This window comes from Argopecten irradians, chromosome 4 (assembly GCF_041381155.1).
Source record: "Argopecten irradians isolate NY chromosome 4, Ai_NY, whole genome shotgun sequence".
NCBI classification, from domain to species: Eukaryota; Metazoa; Mollusca; class Bivalvia; order Pectinida; family Pectinidae; genus Argopecten; species Argopecten irradians.
Genome location: NC_091137.1, coordinates 52130008 through 52145668, shown reverse-complemented (window position 1 = coordinate 52145668; position 15661 = coordinate 52130008). Strand labels below are relative to the sequence as shown.

Here is a 15661-nt window from a genome sequence, read left to right as displayed (position 1 = left end):
AAGTTCAGCAAAGTGAATTATGAACAGGATATTTGTGTGAGTACAAAATAGTCTAGTGGTTGGTGAAATCAGGTAAATCTCTGTCTGTAAAATAACCTGTTTAGTCTTATCTGATGGCCATTTTACAGTTATATATGAAAGGAACTCAGAAGTTCTCTGTACGTAAGGTTCATCTAAAGCTAAATTACTATGTATCGTCAAATAGGTAGTGATTATTATTGCTATGAGAGAACTAATTTGAATTGCCCCAGGATATTTTTTGATATTTTGGTGGTGATATATATATGATGGCAATTAATTTCCAATTAGAGCAGGTATTTACATTGATGTATCCTTGAGTGATAGTGACATTATAGTTTCAGATCTTTCATCAGTGATATTATAGTTTTAGATCCTTCATCAGTGATATTATAGTTTTAGATCCTTCATAGTGATATTATAGTTTTAGATCTTTCATCAGTGATATTATAGTTTTAGATCTTTCATCAGTGACATTATAGTTTCAGATCCTTCATCAGTAATATTATAGTTTTAGATCCTTCATCAGTGATATTATAGTTTTAGATCTTTCATCAGTAATATTATAGTTTTAGATCCTTCATCAGTGATATTATAGTTTTAGATCCTTCATCAGTGATATTATAGTTTTAGATCCTTCATCAATAATATTATAGTTTTAGATCTTTCATCAGTGATATTATAGTTTTAGATCTTTCATCAGTGATATTATAGTTTTAGATCCTTCATCAGTGATATTATAGTTTTAGATCTTTCATCAGTGATATTATAGTTTTAGATCCTTCATCAGTGATATTATAGTTTTAGATCCTTCATCAGTGATATTATAGTTTTAGATCCTTCATCAGTGATATTATAGTTTTAGATCCTTCATCAGTGATATTATAGTTTTAGATCCTTCATCAGTGATATTATAGTTTTAGATCCTTCATCAGTGATATTATAGTTTTAGATCCTTCATCAGTAATATTATTATTGCTTTAGATCCTTCATCAGTGATATTATTATATAAATATAGCATTTTGATGAGGTCGATACATGGTTATATCGACCAAAGAAAAAATATTGACCGAGGACGTAGTCCGAGGTCGATATTTTTTCTGTGGTCGATATAACCATGTATTGACCGAAATCAAAATGCTATAATTGTTTTATTATTTTTCTGGATTTTTAGCCCACCATCATCAGATGGTGGGCTATTCAAATCGCCTTTCGTCCGTCGTCCGTCCGTCCGTCCGTTAACAATTCTTATAACCGCTATTTCTCAGAAAGTGCTTAAGGGATCTTTTTCAAATTTCATATGTAGGTTCCCCTAAGACCCTTGTTGTGCATATTGCATTTTGGGACCGATCGGTCAACAAGATGGCCGACAGGCGGCCATCTTGGATTTTGATGGTTAAAGTTTGTTACCACTATTTCTCAAAAAGTTCTGAAGGGATCTTTCTCAAATTTCATATACAGGTTCCCCTAGGGCCCTAGTTGTGCATATTGCATTTTGGGACCGATCGGTGAACAAGATGGCCGACAGGCGGCCGTCTTGGATTTTGATAGTTAAAGATTGTTACCGCTATTACTCAAAAAGTGCTGAAGGGATCTTTCTCAAATTTCATATACATGATCCCCTAGGACCTTTGTTGTGCATATTGCATTTTGGGACCGATTGGTGAACAAGATGGCCGACAGGCGGCCATCTTGGATTTCGATAATTAAAGTTTGTTACCGCTATTTCTCAAAAAGTACTGAAGGGATCTTTCTCAAATTTCATATAAAGGTTCCCCTAGGACCCTAGTTGTGCTTATTGCATTTTGGGATCGATCGGTAAACAAGATGGCCGACAGGTGGCCATCTTGGATTTTGATAGTTAAAGTTTGTTACCGCTATTTCTCAAAAAGTGCTGAATGGATCTTTCTCAAATTTCATATACAGGTTCCCCTAGCACCCTAGTTGTGCATATTGCATTTTTGGACCGATTGATGAACAAGATGGCCGACAAGCAGCCATCTTGGATTTTGATAGTTAAAGTTTGTTACCGCTATTTCTCAAAAAGTACCGAAGGGATCTTTCTCAAATTTCATATCTAGGTTTTCCTAGGGCCCTAGTTGTGCATATTGCATTTTGGGACCGATTGATGAACAAGATGGCCGACAGGTGGCCATCTTGGATTTTGATAGTTAAAGTTTGTTACCGCTATTTCTCAAAAAGTGCTGAAGGGATCTTTCTCAATTTTCATATACAGGTTCCCCTAGGATCCTAGTTGTGCATATTGGATTACGGACTGATCGGTAAACAAGATGGCCGACTGACGGCCATCTTGGATTTTGATAGTTAAAGTTTGTTATCGCTATTTCTCAGAAAGTACTGAAGGGATCTTTCTCAAATTCCATGCATAGGTTCCCCTTGTACCCTAGTTGTGCATATGACTGATGCGTAATGCCTTTCGGGACTGATCGGTAAACAAGATAGGCAACCGGCCGCCATCTTAGATTTCATTGTTGAAGTTTGTTACCACTATTTCTTAGAAAGTACTGTAGCGATCTGTCTCAAATTTTATATGTAGTGTGTTTGAAAAAGTTTGAAAAGCAGGGAAAAGATCCCTCTTTCCATTGTCAGACATTGATCATGCTTTGGTGGGCGCCAAGATCCCTCTGGGATCTCTTGTTACATTTCGAAATGAGTGTGAAACTAAATAAGCATCGCATTGTAAATTCTGCTTCGTGATGACAGTTACAATCTTATGATTTTGTAACCGTGATGACAGTTACAATCTTATGATTTTGTAACAAGTATAATTTAAAAACAACATATGAAAACAGTATCAATTGATGCACTTCACGCTTTTATTACATGCACCCGGTGCATGCGCGTTTGTAAATTGCATACATGTAGCTCCATGTCTTAGGACACAGTCAATTAAATGTATAGTTTGTTCTCTGTTGAAATGAACGTCCACTTCGACGTCAAACATATATTAACAGATTCAGATTGACATTAAGATACATTCTCTTATGCTTGGTATTCCATTCCGTAAAATAAAAACTCGTATACATACAGTAGGATTAGCCTAGGCCTAATGTTGTAACTAGCCTAGATGGAATTTTAAAAATAAACATCAAACGTACATGTACTCACTATTCAATGGTTCCAGACGCTTAATGAATGTTATTCGATTATTTCCTACTCTCCTACCGTGTTTATGTTGAAAATTTAAAAGCTTAAACTGTAGTCATCAGCTGGAAGTCATCATCATCTCTGTTAGAAACCGAAACAATCAACGTCGTCTGTCACATTTTGTGGTTACGCTTCAAACTCAGGTCAACAAAGCATTTGTTTCAAAGTGCCAGGGTGCCAGAAACAGCGTTTTGGTAACGTAGATGATAACGTTATCTAAAAATAACCTTGCAATATACTTTTTCTATAAACTACTTCCGGAAAATCGTGCAATATAGTTTTTTATCGGTGATCACGTGGCGTGTTTTTGGCCAATGAGAAGTGACAAAAAATCCAGAAAAATAATAAAGTTTTATATCCTTCATCAGTGATATTATAGTTTTAGATCCTTCATCAGTGATATTATAGTTTTAGATCTTTCATCAGTGATATTATAGTTTTAGATCTTTCATCAGTGACATTATAGTTTCAGATCCTTCATCAGTAATATTATAGTTTTAGATCCTTCATCGGTGATATTATAGTTTTAGATCTTTCATCAGTAATATTATAGTTTTAGATCCTTCATCAGTGATATTATAGTTTTAGATCTTTCATCAGTGATATTATAGTTTTAGATCCTTCATCAGTGATATTATAGTTTTAGATCCTTCATCAGTGATATTATAGTTTTAGATCCTTCATCAGTAATATTATTATTGTTTTAGATCCTTCATCAGTGATATTATTATACAAATATAGCATTTTGATGAGGTCGATGCATGGTTATATCGACCAAAGAAAAAATATTGACCGAGGACGTAGTCCGAGGTCGATATTTTTTCTGTGGTCGATATAACCATGTATTGACCGAAATCAAAATGCTATAATTGTTTTATTATTTTTCTGGATTTTTAGCCCACCATCATCAGATGGTGGGCTATTCAAATCGCCTTCGTCCGTCGTCCTTCCGTCCGTCCGTCCGTCCGTCCGTCCGTTAACAATTCTTATAACCGCTATTTCTCAGAAAGCGCTAAAGGGATCTTTTTCAAATTTCATATGTAGGTTCCCCTAAGACCCTAGTTGTGCATATTGCATTTTGGGACCGATTGATGAACAAGATGGCCGACAGGCGGCCATCTTGGATTTTGATGGTTAAAGTTTGTTACCGCTATTTCTCAAAAAGTACTGAAGGGATCTTTCTCAAATTTCATATACAGGTTCCCCTAGGGCCCTAGTTGTGCATATTGCATTTTGGGACCGATCGGTGAACAAGATGGCCGACAGGCGGCCATCTTGGATTTTGATAGTTAAAGTTTGTTACCGCCGCTATATACGTTACTCAAAAAGTGCTGAAGGGATCTTTCTCAAATTTCATATACATGATCCCCTAGGACCCTTGTTGTGCATATTGCATTTTGGGACCGATTGGTGAACAAGATGGCCAACAGGCGGCCTTCTTGGATTTCGATAATTAAAGTTTGTTACCGCTATTTCTCAAAAAGAACTGAAGGGATCTTTCTCAAATTTCATATAAAGGTTCCCCTAGGACCCTAGTTGTGCATATTGCATTTTGGGATCGATCGGTAAACAAGATGGCCGACAGGTGGCCATCTTGGATTTTGATAGTTAAAGTTTGTTACCGCTATTTCTCAAAAAGTGCTGAATGGATCTTTCTCAAATTTCATATTCAGGTTCCCCTAGCACCCTAGTTGTGCATATTGCATTTTGGGACCGATCGGTGAACAAGATGGCCGACAAGCAGCCATCTTGGATTTTGATAGTTAAAGTTTGTTACCGCTATTTCTCAAAAAGTACCGAATGGATCTTTCTCAAATTTCATATATAGGTTTTCCTAGGGCCCTAGTTGTGCATATTGCATTTTGGGACCGATTGATGAACAAGATGGCCGACAAGCAGCCATCTTGGATTTTGATAGTTAAAGTTTGTTACCGCTATTTCTCAAAAAGTACCGAAGGGATCTTTTCCAAATTTCATATATAGGTTTTCCTAGGGCCCTAGTTGTGCATATTGCATTTTGGGACCGATTGATGAACAAGATGGCCGACAGGTGGCCATCTTGGATTTTGATAGTTAAAGTTTGTTACCGCTATTTCTCAAAAAGTGCTGAAGGGATCTTTCTCAATTTTCATATACAGGTTCCCCTAGGATCCTAGTTGTGCATATTGGATTACGGACTGATCGGTAAACAAGATGGCCGACTGACGGCCATCTTGGATTTTGATAGTTAAAGTTTGTTATCGCTATTTCTCAGAAAGTACTGAAGGGATCTTTCTCAAATTCCATGCATAGGTTCCCCTTGTACCCTAGTTGTGCATAGGACTGATGCGTAATGCCTTTCGGGACTGATCGGTAAACAAGATAGGCAACCGGCCGCCATCTTAGATTTCATTGTTGAAGTTTGTTACCACTATTTCTTAGAAAGTACTATAGCGATCTGTCTCAAATTTTATATGTAGTGTGTTTGAAAAAGTTTGAAAAGCAGGGAAAAGATCCCTCTTTCCATTGTCAGACATTGATCATTCTTTGGTGGGCGCCAAGATCCCTCTGGGATCTCTTGTTACATTTCGAAATGAGTGTGAAACTAAATAAGCATCGCATTGTAAATTCTGCTTCGTGATGACAGTTACAATCTTATGATTTTGTAACCGTGATGACAGTTACAATCTTATGATTTTGTAACAAGTATAATTTAAAAACAACATATGAAAACAGTATCAATTGATGCACTTCACGCTTTTATTACATGCACCCGGTGCATGCGCGTTTGTAAATTGCATACATGTAGCTCCATGTCTTAGGACACAGTCAATTAAATGTATAGTTTGTTCTCTGTTGAAATGAACGTCCACTTCGACGTCAAACATATATTAACAGATTCAGATTGACATTAAGATACATTCTCTTATGCTTGGTATTCCATTCCGTAAAATAAAAACTCGTATACATACAGTAGGATTAGCCTAGGCCTAATGTTGTAACTAGCCTAGATGGAATTTTAAAAATAAACATCAAACGTACATGTATTCACTATTCAATGGTTCCAGACGCTTAATGAATGTTATTCGATTATTTCCTACTCTCCTACCGTGTTTATGTTGAAAATTTAAAAGCTTAAACTGTAGTCATCAGCTGGAAGTCATCATCATCTCTGTTAGAAACCGAAACAATCAACGTCGTCTGTCACATTTTGTGGTTACGCTTCAAACTCAGGTCAACAAAGCATTTGTTTCAAAGTGCCAGGGTGCCAGAAACACGAAGCGTTTTGGTAACGTAGATGATAACGTTATCTAAAAATAACCTTGCAATATACTTTTTCTATAAACTACTTCCGGAAAATTGTGCAATATAGTTTTTTATCGGTGATCACGTGGCGTGTTTTTGGCCAATGAGAAGTGACAAAAAATCCAGAAAAATAATAAAGTTTTATATCCTTCATCAGTGATATTATAGTTTTAGATCCTTCATCAGTGATATTATAGTTTTAGATCTTTCATCAGTGATATTATAGTTTTAGATCCTTCATCAGTGATATTATAGTTTTAGATCCTTCATCAGTGATATTATAGTTTTAGATCCTTCATCAGTGATATTATAGTTTTAGATCCTTCATCACAGTGATATTATAGTTTTAGATCCTTCATCAGTAATATTATAGTTTTAGATCCTTCATCAGTGATATTATAGTTTTAGATCCTTCATCAGTGATATTATAGTATTATAAAGTTAATTTATCCAGGTAATTTAGAAGAATATGCATACTTTGATGACTTATTAGGCTCAAGCTCTTGGAAAATAACTGAACATACTGGTCCAACGCAGTTCACCACACATACAAGTAGACATAATTGGAAGTGAACAGAACAATATATACTGTGACATACATGAAGAAACGATAGATTCCATGAAAACGTGCTCATATTATCAACAGACTGAGTTCATTGACACGATAGCCCTAGGTCTATAACGTAACGTCCAGTACGTATCAACGAAGCGATTCTGTGGGTGTCAAAACCCACTACAACTGGGAATTTAATCCCCAAACTCCAGCTAACAATGAAGTTATCACATTTCAAGAATAATTATAACACAGAAGTCACCCAGTGATCTGCGACTAAATCCCACATTTAACACATTTCATTGAGCTCCAAAAGCATTACCTGGTATGTTATTTGACTGCATCACATAACATTAGACACAGGGGTTGGGCTTCACACCAAGTTTAGTTAATAGATATTGCAATGTCAGTTGCAAGTAATTACCACACAGAAATGCAACATTCAGTTAGATTCTACAATCAATAAAATTGACTTTTAAAAGGTTTGATTATGTTTGGCATTTTCACCAATCGTCAATTTCTTGGAAACCGGACCCCTGCGCTGCCAATACTGTGCAGCAAATTTTGTATTTGAAGCAACATAAGAATGCTTTTATGATAAAATTTAAGCCAATAATTCTTGTAAATGAAAACAATAATTCAAAATCACCAATTTTAATCATAACATCGTTCAAAGAATGAAGCTATCTTTGGAACAGTACATGAGATGTCTTTTATGTTTTATGCCTACATTGACAGTAATATATAATGTTTGTAAACTTGCAGACTCCACAAGAATGTGAAGGCGGCCAGTGAGGTTGAGTATCCAGCATATGGAGTAACTGGTCCGACCAAGGAGAGGATGGCCCCACCCCCCGGGGACCGTAAACTGGCTCAGAGTGCTCAGATGTACCACTACCAGCATCAGAAACAGCAGATGATCGCCATGGAGAAGTAAGTATTATAGATTTGTTGTGGACTATAGACCAGGCTCATTTTATTGTATCAAGGATAGTTGAGGAAGGCAAAACCAAGTTAAATAATATGTGTGTAAATATGTACATTTTCTAAAATAAGTATCACTAAAAACAAATATGTGTGTAAATATGTACATTTTCTAAAGTAAGTATCACTAAAAATGAATAGTAATAAAAAGAACTTTTACTTTCATGTCATCAATAGTTGAGCATCACTAGCATAGGTTGTTAGGTGCACCTATATTATATACGAAGCGCATTTGAGACATTTAAGCTGATCAAAAAAATAATTAACTGCTTTAAATGTTTAAAACAATGCTGGTCAGAGTTAATTTACATTAATAGTTGCTTAAACTTTCTTTTTAGACATAGCATGCTGGGATGAAGGGCTACTAATTTTGTTCTAATGAATGAGCTTGGTCATTCAAGGTCACAGGGGTCAAAAAGGCTTAAATCTTTAATTGATTTCTTGTGAATAACCAAGAGTCCTAAAGACTTGATATTGGGCCTGTGGGCTTGTGACATGTTGTGATAAAGTTCTACACTACCAAGTTTGTTCAAACAAATGACCTTGACCTTTTTTCAAGGTCACAATTAAGGGTCAAAATGGCTAAAATCTTAAAAAAGACTTCCTGTGAATAACTAAGAGGCCTAGATACCTGATATTGGGCCTGTTATATGCTGGGATAAAGGGCTACCAAATTTGTTCAAAGGAATAACCTTGACCTTCATTCAAGGTCACATGGGTCAAAATGGCTAAGCTTATGCCATGGCATGGCATCTGTCGTCCGTCCGTCCATCAACATTTCTTTTAAATCACTACTAGTTTAAGATTTCTGCATGAATTGTAACCATATTTGGCCATAAACATCCTTTGGAGAAGGAAAACAGAGTTTCTATAATTCTGGCTCTGACCCCTTGGAGCAGAAAGAGTAGGGCCCAATAGGGAAATTACAAGTACCGGTAAATCTTTATATTTCTTCAGAAAAGAAACAACAATGAACCCGTATTGAGAACATTACTTGGCATTACAAACCAGGTGACCAGTGCTCCAGTTAAGACGCGTACATGGGTAAAATACCCATTCAATTATGTCAATTACCCCTAAAAATTGTGTGAATGTGTACTAATTACCCCTACAATATTTGTATTTATGCATCCCGATTGTTAGGAGTATTACATCCGGAAATAAATCAGGAGAAATGTAGTAAAATCGTAATCATGCTCAATAGTCTGCATCAACTGTGTTCTTGTTTCAGACAGATATTTGCTCAATTAATGCTAGCTTGTTATCAATTACTTTATACTGTAACCACACATCTTTTCTCAACACATCCCTGTTAACTTTTGGGTTCACACAGAAGTCAAGAGTTGTACCTTTTGCTTTTCAAAAGTTTTCAGAGTTGAATTACCCACCCCTCCAATAATTATCTGGTACAGTGAACAGATACAGGCCCTCTTGTATATACATGTATCAGACATGTTAACCCTACCGATTCTGGCGGAAGTCTACCGCTTTTGAGACTGATATTCCGCCTACCGCTTTAATATCCAAATATTCCGATTTCTGCAAAAACATCGTCTTCATTTTTTTTCTTCCGATTTCTGAATTTTTCATAGTCGGTTGGGGCTGCCATGGTGGCTTCAAATTGCATACCAGACTGAGTAGGGGGACTGGCTTCATAATTAAGTAAACAAAGGAGGTGTGAACACTCCCTGTCCAACACCCACTGGTGCTAATTAGCAGCCTGGGGCTAGTTCCACCTTGGCTTGGTGGTGTCACTTGCTTAGCCTATTTCACGTGTCTGAGTGTAACGATGAGTATTACGTAGGCCTACCGTAAGGAAACAATCATCTGGCCTTTCAATAAATTTTGTGCTTAAAACTAGTCAGCATCATTTCAAAAACAAACACTACTTATAATTGAAATGATTTACTCACGTTTTTAATGTGAAATAGGCATACAGTGTCTGCTGAAAATCATAAACTTTGCAATCGTAATGGCCGCCATTTTGGAATGAGGTGATTCTAATAAAGGAGCCGGATTTTGGTATATTTTTTCAGGATATCACTAAAAAAAAATTTTTTTTTTTTCAGGGTGATTATTTCTCTAGAATATTGGTGTAAATTTTAGAAACAAATATTTGTATTTTTTCTTCCATAAATCAAAAGAAAATGAGTCCAGTATGTATTACAAAAAAAAAAAAAAAAAGAAAAAAGTGAAGAAAAAACAAAACAAATACACAAAATGTATAATTAAAAAAGGTGATAAATAGCATTGAAATAAAATTATACAAGGTATTTTTTGGCATTTTTCATCTTCTAAATTTAATATAAGCCTTAATTAACATTTAAGAAATACAAAATGAGCCACCAATGCATGGCCTATGGTGATAATTAAAGTTAAATCATAATTTGTTAACAAAATATGTTTTTGTAATTATTTTGCATATTATTGATATTGATATCTCTGACGCGTCGCGAAAAATGCCGTGTGTAATGCTACCGCTTTTGAGTCAAAAATCTACCTCTTTTTGCTCACCAAAGGTTAACATGTCTGCATGTATACCAGTATAATCTCCCAATGAACGAGATTTGACTCCCAGTAATTATAAGTTCAGTAGTAAATTTCCCATGTGGAAGACAATGTAACTAATTACTTAGGTACCCAGGGGAAAAATAGGTACCTTTTAGGTACTTTCTTAGGTGTACCTAAGGTATACCTTAGGTACTTTTTTGGTAAGTAAGAAAAAGAGGGAGAATGATGAGGGGTTTTATATAGTCAATATAGGTACATTTTAGGTATGTTTTAGGCACAGTTTAGGTATACCTAATATGTGCCTAGTGGCATGATGTGCCTAAAAAGTACCCGAAAGCTGCCTATGATATACCCAGAGAACTACCTAAAAGATACCCGAAACATACAAAGTACCTAAAACATACCCGAAAGCTACCTAAAATGTACCCGAGAGCTACCTAAAACATACCCTAAAGCTGCCTAAAACATACCCGAAAGCTACCTAAAACATACCCAGAGAAATATACCTAAAACATACCCAGAGAAATATACCTAAAACATACCCAGAGAAATATACCTAAAAGATACCCGAAACATACAAAGTACCTAAAACATACCCAGAGAAATATACCTAAAACATACCCAGAGAAATATACCTAAAACATACCCAGAGAAATATACCTAAAACATACCCAGAGAAATATACCTAAAACATACCCAGAGAAATATACCTTAAACATACCCAGAGAAATATACCTAAAACATACCCAGAGAAATATACCTAAAACATACCCAGAGAAATATACCTAAAAGATACCCGAAACATACAAAGTACCTAAAACATACCCAGAGAAATATACCTAAAACATACCCAGAGAAATATACCTAAAAGATACCCGAAACATACAAAGTACCTAAAACATACCCGAAAGCTACCTAAAATGTACCCGAGAGCTACCTAAAACATACCCGAAAGCTACCTAAAACATACCCGAAAGCTACCTAAAAGGTACCCGAGAGCTACCTAAAACATACCCGAAAGCTACCTAAAACATACCCGAAAGCTACCTAAAATGTACCCGAAAGCTACCTAAAACATACCCGAAAGCTACCTAAAAGGTACCCGAGAGCTACCTAAAACATACCCGAAAGCTACCTAAAATGTACCCGAAAGCTACCTAAAACATACCCGAAAGCTACCTAAAATGTACCCGAAAGCTACCTAAAAGGTACCCGAGAGCTACCTAAAACATACCCGAAAGCTACCTAAAACATACCCGAAAGCTACCTAAAACATACCCGAAAGCTACCTAAAATGTACCCGAAAGCTACCTAAAACGTACCCGAAAGCTACCTAAAACATGTCCCATGTTTTTTAACATGAGCTCACAACTCATTAAAAACATGATATAGAAATATGAAAATAGAAAACATTTAAAAAGTTTATTGTAATTTTAAAAATTGCTTTTTAAACAAAACAAATCTGATCAATTGCAAGTCACAAAAATAATCAACATAATATTATTGATAGTTGAATACATCATTCAAGATAAATAGTCACTGTTCGATGCAGTAATTTTCAAAAGCTTTACTATATCCATGTCCTTTTAGCATTTTCACATCAATTAATGCATCATAAGACACTGGATGTGGCGATGTAATCTTAGGGAAAGGGTACAGTGTTTCCATGTCGATTGCAACTGATGAATATATCTCTTCACAATGTGGACGGATTTGCACAGGATAATGTTGTTCTGGTGATTCTTGTTGGAGTTTACTGAAAGAATAATGGTAATATTAAAGCATGCAGGAATCCAAAAGATCTTAACACCAGTAGTTATCGAAATATGTAATCAGTAATGCAATTCAACACTGAAACAGTTTTTGAAAGATTTGATGAATGGTTTACACCATCTAAACAACGGCATTCTAGATATGCAAACATTCAGAAGGAGTTAACAAGAGTTAACAAAATATGAAGCAAGGCCACTTTACATCATTGGATGCAGACATATTGAAATTTCCGCTAATATTAACAAATCAAACGCTTTATTATAATAAGCTCATTAAAAATTGTTTACTCAACTTAGGGAAACAAATGCTTACACATTTTGATTTAACAGTCAACAAGAATTTCTTTCAATGAGACTACCATTCCACATCTCCACCATTAACTAAAGTCCTACTGTAAATATGTTAGACTATTCTTAGTGGTATATGTATGTCAAAGGTCACAATGTAGGTCATGATAACCCACCAGATATAAACCAAGAAGTTCCAGTGAATTGAAGTATAGGTATAAGAGCCTAGTAATACTTGGCCCATCCTAGATTTCCAGGGGTTACGATCACTTATAATCTTTTACACCCTGGGAATATGTCATAGCGAAACTGAAATTAATCTATTTTAATAAAATCCTTACATACATTACCACGCCTAATATAATCATCTTTTGTAGTGTATATGCCGGGGGAAGTGTCTTCTCCACTTTTTAACTCCAATGTACACAGCAGTATTACCTGATGAAAGTAAAAAAAAAAATGAATGAAGGATAGCGACCAATTATAATAATTATAAGAATGATGTAATATGTTAGTGGTTTCTCAATTAGAATTATCATCATTTCAATTAATATTTTAATTCATCTAGATTTGTGAATGAATTGATTAGTTGCTTTTGCACACAAACATTGATAATTCACAATTCATTTCCATATTTATGAGTATTTTTACCAATGAAAGTGTCTGATTGGTGCAAATCTCCAATAATCGGTCTAACTTGTGATTGTTTTCTTCTTTCCTCGCCATGGCCCATTCTGATATTCCTGGAAAAAATTATATGAATCATTACAAGTTAATTGGAAGCATCATATATACATCAAGAAGTAAATTTCACCAAGATAAATACTGAATCATTAGAACCATAAATATGAAATATACTGTATATAAAATTCCAAAATATAAACAAATAAATTTTAATTTCATATTTATGTACAAATTGAAGATAAATATATATCTTCTTCTTTCTATAGCTTGATTTCTTTATTCATATAAGACTATGTATCAAATTTAAAAATAAATTTCACAAATTTATATTTCAATTATAATTTTGATTAATCAAAATCCAGCCAATTACATGCAAACATGGACCCATAAAATGCTTTGTATTTCAAAATATTCCATGCATATTTGTAACAGCTTTCAATCATCAAAGTTTTGCAGCTTTGTTTAACAGAATATTAAGGAAAATTACCCGGGCACTCTCTTTCTTTTCAATGTCGGTGACGATTATTGATGAGACCTACTTTTCTGTTGCCAGCATGAAGACAACGTCCAGATATATATTAATATTACAAGTTACATTTTTTAATTCAATAATAGTATATGGTGTGCAAAACATCACAACTTGCATACCAAAACCCATAAAAGACACTTTTTGAGCTAAAGAACAAATAGACAGTAGGCCTACATATTTTCTTCTCAAACCGTGAATTCAAAAATAATAATAGGGGGCCTAATAATAAACAATCAAAATCGTTCAAACTCATCTAAATTATGTCCAAAATTCATGAAATACTTGGTATACTAATAATCTAAGCCATGCTTTCAGTAGTTATACGACTTATTTATTTACCAAAACAAGAAATTTTGGTTCTGTGATATTTTTAAAATTTAAAACCTGCTGCTTGTAACCGGTAATCTGAGCTACGGTGAAAATTGAAAACGTACCTGAATTCTGACATATTAAACTTGCCGTGATTGATGAATCAGCTATCAGGCATGAAATAAACCCCCATCAAGTTGATTTTCTGTGGTATACAGGACAAAAACATTGTCTGTAGGCACGGCAAAGGAGAGCCTGGGTTGTTTACATTTTCAAATCCTTCCTCTATTTTCCCGCGAAAAGTCACGTGATTAACAAAGGGGATTCCCCGGCCGGGATTCCCCTGTACATCATAAAAAAATCGTTGTCTCCGTGAGACTTTCGGCAAATATTTCAATTGGTGAAGTTGTTAATTGATTTAATTGTATAACTGAAGCGTTTCTGGTGTTATTCTAGTATAAAGATGATTTAATCAGCGACAGCGTATTTACTACAACGGTGTTTACTGTTGGTTTCCGGCATGCAGACTATGCCTCAGTCAGTCAGTGAAGCTTTCAGCACAAATATTTCGACCAATTTTGATGTTGACGATTGATGAAAGTAAATAAATAAAGTATTCCTGGTATTATTGTATTGGAAAGAATATTTACTCACAAGTATCAGTCTGACTAGCTATTTACGACAAAATTGTTTACTGTATACATATCGGTTTACGGCATGCAGCTTGGAGAACATGTTCACTACACGTGTGTTTATCACTAATTTGAACGATAATTTCCATACCTATAAAGTTGAGTGTTTGTTTAATTCAAGCTGGATAATGGGCCCCAGACCCCTTTTAATGGAATGTATGGATAGTTGTTTAATTGTATGTAAATTTAAAGGATTTATTTTGCATGTACATCGATCTCAATCTGGATTTCAACACACCAATATTACAGGTATTTTGACGTAAATCTGTTCTGAAAGTCATCAAAATTATTTCATAATATTCTAAACATGGTTTTATTACATCCTGTAAGATGTGAAACAATTTTAAAATTGGCCATGTTTGGGAAGATTTAAGTTAATGCCAATGCAGGTGTGAAAATTTACATGTTTAGAAATGCCCTGTGATTTTGATTACCGTCATAAACCAAGCATATTTGTTTCTTATAATTTTCAAATAACTGTGATTAAATGATGAACAGAAGATTATACAAATGTTGAAAAGGAAAAATAATGAGTTTATAGTATTATTGTTTATAAATAATGATTATATATTTGAAGTTAATTAAACGAAAATTTCTGAGGAAATTTGACACATCCAATTGCAAGACTACATGTAATTTAATGCACAGAAAACACAGGAAAGAAGTACATTTGAGAATGTAGAATATATTCAAGTCTTAATATTTACATCAATCAATTTATCATAGTTACATATTACTCCATCCTAACATATTTCAGATACTTGGACCTGGCATGGAAAAATCCTAAGTCAAAAATAGGTACATTTTAGGCACTTTGTAACATTCAGAAATGAAGTCAATATGAGGCACATTTTAGGTAGTCTAAAAA

The 15661-nt window shown here is 34.7% G+C and overlaps 1 protein-coding gene and 1 long non-coding RNA gene across 2 annotated transcripts in view; one reads left to right on the top strand and one right to left on the bottom strand.

Moving 5' to 3' along the window:
* Positions 1–15661, top strand: part of LOC138321989 (neural proliferation differentiation and control protein 1-like) — a 93819-nt gene that overhangs the window by 64587 nt on the left and 13571 nt on the right. The window contains exon 5 of the mRNA XM_069266053.1: positions 7790–7957. Coding sequence (XP_069122154.1) covers positions 7790–7957 — 168 coding nt within the window. The remainder of the gene's footprint in view (positions 1–7789; positions 7958–15661) is intronic.
* LOC138321990 (uncharacterized) lies at positions 10707–14404 on the bottom strand. The gene is made up of 5 exons (XR_011208371.1): positions 14227–14404; positions 13231–13322; positions 12925–13017; positions 11384–12275; positions 10707–11025 (listed from the first exon to the last, which is right to left on the bottom strand). It is a non-coding gene; the product is annotated as an uncharacterized lncRNA (long non-coding RNA).